We start from the raw sequence: 11,394 nt of genomic DNA, 5'->3' as shown, positions 1-11,394 counted from the left end.
TTAATTAAAGCATACAGACATGTTACAAATCATTTTTCTTCAATACATAATTATGCTCAACTCACTATATGCATATTAGTTTGGTGTGTGTGTATGTGGCAGTCTTTGTTATTGTTTTTTAGTAAGTTATGAAAATTATTCTTTGTTCAGCTATAGGAAGAAAAAAGAAACAGCGTCATGGAGAAGCAGTCATTCCACCTAGATCTTTATTTGACCGAGCAACCCCAGGCATGTTAAAAATGCGGAAAGAAGGCAAAGACCAGAAGAAGAACATGTTGCTCAAACAGCAGTCACAGTTTAGTAAGCCACTCCCAACTATTGTAAAAACCACTGTGGAAGCAGGGCAGGATAATCCAGAGTGGCTCATCAGTGAGGACTGGGCTCTACTCCAGGTGATTTTATTACCTTCTCCATCTGTATGTAATGTTACCACGGTTTTATTGCTTTATTTTAAAGGATATTTAAATTGTAGAAAAACAGATGAAGTTTGCGCCTTGTCAAGGTCAGGATGTGCTGTTGCATAAGTTCCATGTCTGAAGTATTTGTCTCTCAAAATTTGAAGCTGTAGAATGTCACCATGGCATGTAATTCATTTATTAATATCTCTTCAAACTCTGGGGGTTAAAAGTGACCTTGAAATGGGATCTAATTTCTTATTTGATCATCAGTGGGTGCCTCGAGACTTCCAAACTAGCATAAAAAAATTGAGATGAGGCTGTCTAAAATTTAATATCTCCAATAATAAAGCACCTTGTATCTGCAACAGTAGGTTTTTGCCCAGAATTATATACTACTGGAGTTGCAACAAGTCCACTGGTAAAGATCTCTGTATGAATATTGTTTTCTATTGTGGTACACTAACAAGCAGTGTTTCAACTTTTTTTGTACACACAACACCTTTTTAATTGAGTTGGTTCTGTTAGCGGACTTAACATTGCATTCCAAATTGCTAGCACTGCAACTTTTATGGCTTGGTCATGCAAACTTTTGGATGCCCTTCTGTGCATTTTTCATCCTGTAAAATTTTAAGAGATGTGTTCAGTTTGTTTCTGCAACTGTGATCTCCTTATTTTCTTGTCCAATTTAATATTATAGATCCTTTTTTTCATGACATTTTCTTTAAATTTAGTTATCTGAAGTCTTGCATGTTTTAACCGTTTAAATTCTTTTGTATATTCAAGGAATTTCAGATATTTTGCAATTTAATGTATATGTAAGTGTAAGAGCGTGGTATTCAGCATTTCTCATAACAGGGTTCTTAACACTAGCTGCTGTTGTTGGGATCCATCATCACTTTACATAGAATGGGTAGAAGGTGTTGCATAAATACTAGAAAACTGCATCTTGCTTCTAGAATTAAAATTACTTGTCTTCAGTTTTATAGTAGAATATCATGTATTGCCAGACAGTTCCGATATTGTGTGTGCTAGTTAATCACCAGTGGGCTCTGGTGTCACACTACCTGATCAGTGCTTCCTTAATCCATGTTAACTCAGTGGTATGTACGGTAAGGTGATCTAACATCTTTTTGGGGTTCGCTTGATTATGGGATTATTTTATGTGACTGCTGTGCATAATAGTTTTTTAAAGGCTCCATTCTTTTGTCCATAAACTTAAAAAAAAGTGGAGTACATTAACAATACATTGCATTCAGGCTTTATCTTGATTTATTTGTTGGGAAACAGAAGTGTATGATGGTTACTGGTCATTGTATGTCATTCTTGATGCTGGAATCAGTTTTATTCACATTTTTTTGTTCAGTTTTGTCCTAGTTCAGTTTGAGAAGTGAAGTGGTGGTGAGTTTTGAGTGGGTGAGGTTGGTGCTTTCCCCACATGTATGTACTAAGTGGTTTGGTAGATTTTGCAGGGTTCCAGCATGTGATCAGTCAGAAATGAATGGCAGACTTCACTTCAAAGAAGACGATCTGTCCATGGGCTGTCCAAATACTTGTGTATGGAGAGGGATACTATCCTAACCATGCATCAGGCTGCTAGGCATTGGAATTTGTTATGTTAATATGCGTGATGATGGTTAATGCTGCTGTTTGCTTATTAGTATTATTACTACTGCTACTGTTTTCAGCAAATGGCTTGATTTTTTTTTTTTTTTTTTTTTTGTCCACAGGCTGTGAAACAGCTACTTGAGTTACCTCTAAACTTGAGCATTATTTCACCAGCGCATACACCGAACTGGGACCTTGTCAGTGATGTTGTGAATGTATGTAGCCGCATTTACCGCTCGCCAAAACAGTGTCGGAACAGATATGAGAGTGTCATCATCCCTCGGGAGGAAGGGCGGGTGAGAATTAATTAAAAAGATCAAGAAAAGCAAAAGCCTGATAATGTGCATTTAAAAAAAAAATCTAAGCAAGTAACTGGAAACATTGATATTTTTTTTGTTAAACAATTTGTTTAATCAGTTGCTGAACTGAAAACATTTTCTTTATTTCCATGTTACAGTAATAGCTGGCATTATGAAATATTTCCTGCTCTGTCTTGTCCTGTGCAGAAAAATACCTGTACATCAAGGATTATTTTTTTAGGATGAACATGGATATATGTGGAGAATGATCATTTGAATTATAACATTTTCATTATTTTATTCTTTAGAACCTTTCTTAGCATTTAATTTAACTACCTTCACTCTGGCTTCATCATTGAACTGAAATTAACAATAAGATACTTCACATTACATTGTCATCTTTTCATCTTTTGAAGAATCATTCTTTCGACTCTGTGTAACCTATACCGTGCATACTCTTCTGTGGGTTAAGACGTGTTTTTTTCCTGCAAAGTAAAAGTCTTGTATGTTCTTCCTCTGAGTGCTTCTATTTACAAGAAATTACCTCTTTTGCTATCCACTTTTTTTTCATATTGGTTCCTTAGTAAATGAGTTTCCAGCTTCTGAATACTTTCTGGAGGGATTATATTGTAAATAGATTTTCACTGACCCTTTTAATGGTGGACTTTAAAACATCCTTTGGGTTTCTTCCATCCTGTGGGTTCTTATTTTCATTGTTTTGCACATGCTGCTGTAGTTCCAAGGAACCTGTGGAAACTTGTCACTTTCATTCTAACAGATTGCAGAGACTAACTGAGGAGCTGAGAGAAGAAAGTACTAGTGAGATGTACTTCGGACACCCCAGATATTGTAGTCTAGACAGCTTCCCTTCACATTTGCCTTCTAGACTTCAATGCGTAGCTCTTTTTTCTTCATTGTGTAAAGAATATTGGTAAAAGTTTCCTTTTTTTTTTTTTTGTAGCTTAAGTCTTCCTAAAAGGGATACTCAACAAAAAGTCTGCTGTCCTCCTCATTCTTTTAAACCAGTCTGTGCTCTCCCAGCACCTGCATGAGAAAAGAACCAAAAAGTAAACTCTTGCACTTACTTAGCTTTTAGCCAAATGTCCTAAAGAACAATGATGGTCCTGCACTCATTGTAGCAGTCCTCAGAAGTTTCAGAAGAAGTAAAGACAGACATTTGTCCTTTTCGTGCAATAGTGGATGTCCATTAAGAGTGACACGAAGGTAGAGAACCCCATCAGATTTAGTATCTCACTTGATTTAGTAGTGAATCCCCTTTCATCTATTTGATGAGGGACAGGATGTTTTCATTGCTATTTTTTTAGCAGTCCTGTCTTCATCTCATACGTGAGCAGTTGATCCTCTTCCGCTGTTTGTCCTATGAATGAGATTCTCTTTCTTGCTTTTTTAGTTGAACGGAGAATATGACCACTAATAGAGCAGTAGTAGTCACTTTTTACAATGCTGACATTTGTAAAGACAGGCAAATAAAGTTTAGCTAATTTGACAGTAGGTAAAATCAATAGAAAGCTGTGTCATTGTTCTTAAATTGGAGTATAGCTAAAAACAAGGATTGTGAAGATCATTTAAACTTCTGTGATGTAGTTCCTGTTACAGAGGTACTGCTGAATGAGATATTAACAGGTACAGGGATTAATGAGTATAGTAATTTTGGAGGTTTCTTGGACAGAAGTTGGAGAGCAAGAATATAGAAATAGAAGATGCAATGTAAAAAAATAGAAGGGAGGTTGTTAGGTTATTTAATCGATTTGGCAGGAGGATGGGGGATATAACATCTATAGGCGATTTTGAAAGGCAGTGAAACAATGATACATCATATGTCAGTGGGAGGATTGTTCCTTTTAATAGATGGAAATGCACTGGGTGCTTTATTTCCAAATTTGGTAAGGTGTTTTATTTTCATAAAAATATTAGTTAGTGGTTCTAATATCTTTTGGGTGAGTTGATTTGTTCAAAACTATTTGCTTACTTTGAAAGAGTCTCTGAAACCTTGGATGAGAGAGGCCTTTGCCAGCATGCCATATTCTGGTATCTTAGGTATTCTCACATCTTTATTTAATCCCGTGTAATCCACTGGCTGCACTGTTAACATGTGCAGTGCTTCATCTAGCTAGCAGGGTGTCGCCAACATCATTCCACTGGGTGTCCTGTGCCCCACTGCTCTTTGACATCTGCTTCTCAGAAATGGTAGCAGATGTGAAAGGAATGCACCTAGCAAAGTTTGCTAATGACTCCAAACTGGAGTCATAGGTTTAAAGGTACTTACTAGGTTATTGATCTTTGAGGATCATAAGAACCCTAACCTTAATTTTCCATGTTCTTTTTTAGCCTTTATATTTTGTATACAAATAAGACTAAGCAGGAAAAACTAGGATATGTTGGGATGTCTGTGTAGAGCGGAAGACTGTTTCATAGAAGTGGCATTCTCTGTGATACTTGCCTGTCTGTCCAGCATATTTTAGTTGCGTTACAAAGTGATCGAGATCTGTTGTGAGTGTTCACCCTACCATTGTACTTGAAAAATCTGTAATACGTCTGACAGGATAGGGTCTGCCAAGACTTTATAAATGACGCAGAGATCATCTCGTAGTAGTCTGTATGATACTGAGAAGAGAGTAAGGCTTTGAGATGGTCTATATAGCATTTGTGTTTCAGGTCCTTTACTTTTTAGAAAAGAAGTGATGCGATTGTTCCAGCTGTGACATGCGTTTGGACAGGTACTTGCCAAATTAGGATTTTATTCAATGATCGGCCCAGTGATAGAGGATTACAGTAGAATGATTTCACCCAGGACTTGACTATCATACCTTTAGATATAAACAGTGTGATGAAGAAGGATTTTTCAATAGTGAATACATGTTCATTATCTATACATGTTCCCTGATCCCTGACAGTTGGATCAACTTTCAGAGGTGTGTTGTCAGTGAGGTAGTTATAAGAAAAGTCATGTTTGCCAAAGGGCACAGTTTTACATTACCTGGCATTTAGTTTGTCTGTGGTTTTTACACCAACTATTCGGAAAAGATCCTTTTGAAGGATTTTGGTGCCTTCTGGGATGTTTATAATGGCACCATGTTTGCAGTCATCTGTCCAATCCTCCTCAGACATTTGAATACTTAAGCAAGGCATGAACCAGATCATTGCCTGGTGTTTCAGTCATAGGCCTTCCTCGAGTGCTAAAATTACTATGTAGTTATGCTTAAGGAAGATTTCATCTCCCTCCTGTTACCAAATTGATGATACTCCTCTCAAAACTTGTTCAGGGCTTTGATACATATGTTGGTAATGGTCTTTCTTTTAATCACCTTGCCTGGATTGTGGTTAGAAGGTTTACCTTGCTCAGATGATTTTTAGGGTTAGCTCATCAAGGCCTCATGCAGTGATAGTCTTTCTGTTACTAGGCCTGTTCTTGAATGCAGTGCCCCTTAGTGCATATTTCACCTTTTTTTTTTGCATCTTCACCAACTTGAAGGTCCCCAAAGGTTGCTGATCAAGAAGATTTCCTGACTACACAGTTTGAGATCCCTTGAAAGACTAAAAGACTTATCTCTGTACTCTGCCTCATGCAAACTCCTGAGGAGTTTGCTTAATTTAGCCTTTCAAGTACTGAACATCTCTATCCTTTTATACCCCTTCCACCTTTGTAGATTCAACAGACAGCAATCCTTCTAACTTCTGCCAAAGACTGCAGCCTTCACTGCCAGAACAACAACATCTGTTGGTGTGACATATTTGTAATTTAAGACATTCCCAACTTTTGAAATAAACTCCCTCTACACTTCAGACATTGTGATACCCTGTCTGTTTTGAAACCCAGACTTGATGATTGGAGTAAATTACCTGTGGTATGTGGACCAAAATCTTCTTACAAAGGATCACTAATATGCTTAGAGTGCTAAGTAGTGTCATTACTAAGCTTCTCGATGACCCTTTATATGTAAGCTTGTATTGCCCTTTGAACCCAAGTAAGAAGAGATACATTTTTCTAAATATGGGCTTTGCCATTTGAAGTGCAGTTTATAGCTAAAAGTGTCTTTATTTTGCCGAAAATGTAGTTATTTTTTTTAGTGAGCTTGTTAGTTGCCTAGAAACTGAAGATATTAACAGTAGTCAGTGTCACAATACTGTGTCGAAGCCTGTTGCTGGCCTGAATACCAGAGTTCTTCACCATCCCCCAGCCAGTGGACATCTGATGCTGTCAGACATCTGGACATCAGTGTACAAAGAGGGCAGCTGTTCCACAATACATTTCTTAGCATTGTCTGTCTGTTGATAGGCTTGAATTATAGAGAATTAAGAGGTCTCAGATAAGTACCCCATTGGAGACATTCTTTCTGTGCATTTTGTAATTGCTCATTGCTAATGTTTAAGAAAGTTAACTGTATTTCTTTTGGGAAGCAGATTCCCCAAAATTATTTTCATTCCTGTTGCCTCTTTTGTTTAGGCCTACAGCACGATGTTTCTTACTGTCTGTTCTGTGCTAGGCTTAATTCCAAAACTGTTAAATATAAGGTTGAGCCCCTTCAGCAGTGTATAGTTTCTAGTAGAGCAGGGCTTCACACGCTATGGTGTCCACTGATTTCTAGACCATCTTCCCTAAAAGTGTGAAGATAAGCAACTGAAGGAGAAAAACGTCATGGACAATGAGAGCATTTCTGGGACTGGGGCCCTTGAAAAAAATTGATGTCACCAACACCGGTGATTCGCATTTGCAGCCTCTTGATCTGACGCCTATTATGCCCAAATCCTCTGGAGCAACCCCTTCAGAGGCCACTGTGACTCAGGCTTGCACCTCAGAGTCAGACACCAGTCTACTGTCAGTTGTGTCTGAAGCCATTGAGCAGGCCACAGCGTCCAACACCTGAGTTCCTGTGACTGAGGGACAGTATTCCCTTGATAACAATATATCAAAATAATATCATATATAATATCAAAAGCTATTGTCAGTGATAGGTTTAGTGATGTCAGAGGAAGAACTGAAGAACTTGAAGCTAGGTGGATTGTTATGCTGAGGGCTACATTTGGCCATGGTTTGAATAATAGTATGCCCATGAAGCCAACATTAAAGAAAAGGAAACTACGTAGGTAACTGTTTTTATTAGTTTTATTTATTATTTTCTATGTATACTTATTAATGCACTTTATACATTTAGTTATACATTTAGTTATATATATTTATGTGTGTTTTAAATGTATTTTTGTATTTTATCCTTTAGGCAAGTTTTTTGTGACATGTTGCCTTTAAACTAATTGATCATGTGCTCAGTTGTTTGGTATTTAAACAGGTGCTATTTTAACTTTTTTCATACACCTGAAGAAGCAGTAGTGAAAGCGCTTGTGTTTGGTTCGAATAAAGCAGTGCTGTGTTTTATCAGAATTGAATGTTCCTGTTTTTCCTTGTGGAGCTGTCTCTGAAGACTTTTTGTGGATTATTCTTTGAACTACATTGGAAATTGCTGTTGTCTGCCTCCTGGAAGGACTTTTGTTCTCTGGTACTGTATTGTTTCTTTCAGTTGTACTTCTGGAGGTTATAGGAGCTCATTGGGAGTATATATTCTTCTTATTTAACATTTTAAATATTGCTCTTGTAACTGTAGAAAGTTGCTAGAATAAAAGATATTGTGTCACCGTGCATTTTTATGAAGGATATAAAATCTGAAACTCAAATGACTGTCATTATTTAGTGAATCCAGTCCACACTGATTTTGCCACAAAAATCCCGAAAGTCACACATTTTGTGAGGAACACACCAACAATATTAGGCATAAATCTGGGCATTCTGAGAAAATATGTACAATTGAGAGGTATGTTACTGCCTGTTCTTCATCCTACCTCCCTCTTCTCTTTGCATCTTTCTCACTTCTCTTCTTTCTACTCCTTTTCCCTCTGCATGCTTCCCTCATCATTTCTCTGTCTTCTCCCCATGGTATCATTTAGTGTAACTATTGTGATATCTGTTTGCTTAACTTTGTTCCTATTTTTCTTATTAAGACTTACCTTGATTTAACTTTAACCTTTTTCTCTTTTTTCGCTTGTACATTAAACAACAACACAAAACATTTTTTAGTCTTGAGGGTACTGCCCTTCACAAGGCGCTTCCTTGTGTTAATTTTCCCTTTTTATTGTATGTGCATATACATTAATAAACTTGTTCTTATTTTCTGTGGGGTCCTGCCACTATTACTGTACATATACGTAACAGGCAAATTTCTGTGGGGTCCTCCCACTATTACTTTACATATACGTAACAAGAAAACTCAGTCATTTAACAAAGCCGTTATTCCACTTATTCCATTTTTTAGCTACAGTTATCTCAAAAAGGGGGGGGGGGGTATTTTTCCACAAATCCATTTTTCCCATTTTTTTAGTCTAGTATGTTTGCACACCCTGAATAGTTAAATATCTGAATCTCTGACTATTCCATACAGAACATGTAGAGTTCACTGAAGAACTTTCTGTGCTGGACCCTTGTAATTTATTTCATACTGCCCTGCAGCAATACCAATGTCCAGATCCAGAGCACAGCACCAAATGTTCAAGTGCACAAATAAATAACAGAGTTTTACCTTTTTAGTCTTGTGTCGAGAATAATGTTTTGTGATGTGCAAAGTACTGGTTTATTCCATAAACAGCGCTAGGAGACTGCCTAACAAGATTTTCAAATCAGTTTCAAAGAACAAAACAGCTTCGTATTGTATTGTATTTTTTTTTCAATTTCATAAATGCAGAACTGTGGGATTAACATAGCTTTTTAACATATCAGTGTATTTATAAATATTTTATGCCCTTGTGATTCTTGCACAGAGCTTCCTGTGAACCGTTGAAAGTATGCCTTTTTAAAACCTACACCATTTGGTCTAAGAATCTTATCTTTTGACCTTGCAACATTCAGTACCAGTATGCCCTGTCTTTACAGACATCCTTGCAACAATCATCCCCCAGCCTGAGAAGGCCAGAGGGTACAAAAAATTCCTGACAAATTGTTTTTCTTTCTTTCCTCCATTAACATTTTGAAACCAGTCTTATACATAGTAACATCCCTTAACTCATTCAGTGCTTGCTTTGTCGTGAATTATTCGTCAGAACTCCGTAATTTGATTATAAAGAGAATGCAGTTGTAAAGCTCTTGAAATTTAAAGCTCCAGCTTTTGTGAAACTGTATTTTGCATAATAATGCTTCCATATTATATTTTGTTTTCAACATAAACATTTTATTTGACTCATTTGTGAAGAAACTGCAAGTTAATATGCATTTTGTGAAGAATAATCATGAGACATATTTTTTCGTAACAGATATGATGATTTACATGCATCAAGCAGGGCAGCTGCCACAGGGTCAGTCACTTGGAGACATGCCTGGCTGTGGACACAGCCTCTCAGACCAGGTAAAAGCTGAACTCCTTTATGCTCTTTTGGACAAGGAGTTGTTTTTTAGACCCCCCCCCCCCCAGCAGAAAGAGTGTTTGATAAACTAGACCAGAAGAAACTATCATATTAAGTTTTGGCCCTTCCTGCCTAAACATGAAAAAGTGAAACCGCTCAAGGTGGAATTGTCCATGCAGCAAAGAAAGTGGCAAACCAACAATTTTCCAGACTTGAGAGATTCGAGGATCCTGCCAAACCCCCCTCACCTGGAAATAGCTGTGACTACTTCCAGCAGTCCCCCCACATACACACAAACACAAAAGTCTCATCCCAGCCCCACCACTTGGCAAGAGGCTTTCTTCCTTCTGCTATCACTGGGAAGACATAACACAAGACAGATGGGTCTTACAGATTATAAGGAAACTCATGACAAGCAGTCTGCTCAAAGGTTTAGTAAAAATGGCTCTTCGCAGTTTACCCGTTTTGATAGTACTAAGTATGGTTTATTGCTGTACAGAGCACCTAGCTTTTTGCTGATAGATTTCTTGTGTCATTGTGGTCCTTAAAGCTGAGGTAAATTTAATTAATGGAGTTTTTTGAGTCCCTGCTGCCAGATGACAGTTAGCTGTTTTGTTGAACTGTCGACCCATTCATTCTTCGTAGGGCAGGAGCCATTTCTTGGTCCATTCTTTTCCTGCGAGGTGAGACCCGATAGTGGAGGCTGTTACTGGGGCAGCTATTATTGCTGTTTTGCTTGTGTTCTTTGCCTCACTAATTGAAATGAGCACCTGTGTCACTGTAGAGGCATCCTTCATCCTCCTAATATATGTGCTTTTCAACACACATGCCTATGAGAATTACCTTCACTGCCCCTGGAAAGGTAAGCCCACTTTTTCTGGTGTGCGGCCTTTACAGCATGCTGACTTCTATATGCATGGGTGCAAGTCAGACCACTAGGGTGCATGGGTGCAAGTCAGACCACTAGGAGACCACAATATCCTCCATGTAAGATGAACCTATGAGTATAATGCCCCATTTGGCATGTACCTCACTAAACAACTGCAAAAGCCACAAAAGTACCTCACGAATAGGATCCTAGGCCTTAAACACATGTCCTACATGGACAGACTCAAATAACTCCAGCTTTTCTCTGTCTGATATTGTCTCTTGAGGCGATCTCTGCTTGACATGCAAAGCCATATCTGACCCAGCCCTGTTAGAAATATTACACGTAAAGAAATCCCAATCCCTCCTCACCACACGTTCCAGGGACCTCAACATCATTATCACAATCAACAGAACATGCTGGAGGGACAGGTTCATAACCCAGAGACTGCCCATGCCCTGGAATAGACTTCTCGTACAGGTCAAGCAGAGCACCTCACTGGCCCTTTTCAAGAGAAATCTTGATGAGTGGATGGGAAACAGAAAGTTCACCCTGGGAATCACTCCAGTGCCTCTACTTGATAGAGACACTGGGAACTAAAGGTGGCATGATACCAGAGCACTTCTATGGGCCAGGCTTATAAAGGCTCCAGGGCCGTTGACCTAGTACACACCTATGAACAGACTGGTGCAAGCCTCTTATCCCCCCCCAGCTTTTCCCGTGTTTGAGATGCTATTTGTACACTGGTAATTTGAATCACAGTCAGGGCTTCTTCCCTCCACACTACAGAGCTAGGCAAGAAAGAGCTGATTTGGGTCAG

General features: G+C 38.3%; 1 protein-coding gene across 3 annotated transcripts in view; it reads left to right on the top strand.

Moving 5' to 3' along the window:
- The window catches only part of EP400 (E1A binding protein p400), a 3,509,270-nt gene that overhangs the window by 2,457,032 nt on the left and 1,040,844 nt on the right, over nt 1-11,394 (top strand). For all 3 annotated transcript variants that reach the window (XM_044065578.1, XM_044065569.1, XM_044065563.1), the window contains 2 exons: nt 151-392; nt 2,126-2,299. In XM_044065578.1, the coding sequence (XP_043921513.1) occupies nt 151-392; nt 2,126-2,299 (416 nt within the window). The remainder of the gene's footprint in view (nt 1-150; nt 393-2,125; nt 2,300-11,394) is intronic.

Source organism: Protopterus annectens, chromosome 1.part0 (genome assembly GCF_019279795.1).
Source record: "Protopterus annectens isolate FY-2018-M chromosome 1.part0, PAN1.0, whole genome shotgun sequence".
NCBI classification, from domain to species: Eukaryota; Metazoa; Chordata; order Ceratodontiformes; family Protopteridae; genus Protopterus; species Protopterus annectens.
This window is presented reverse-complemented; position numbering and strand designations above follow the sequence as displayed.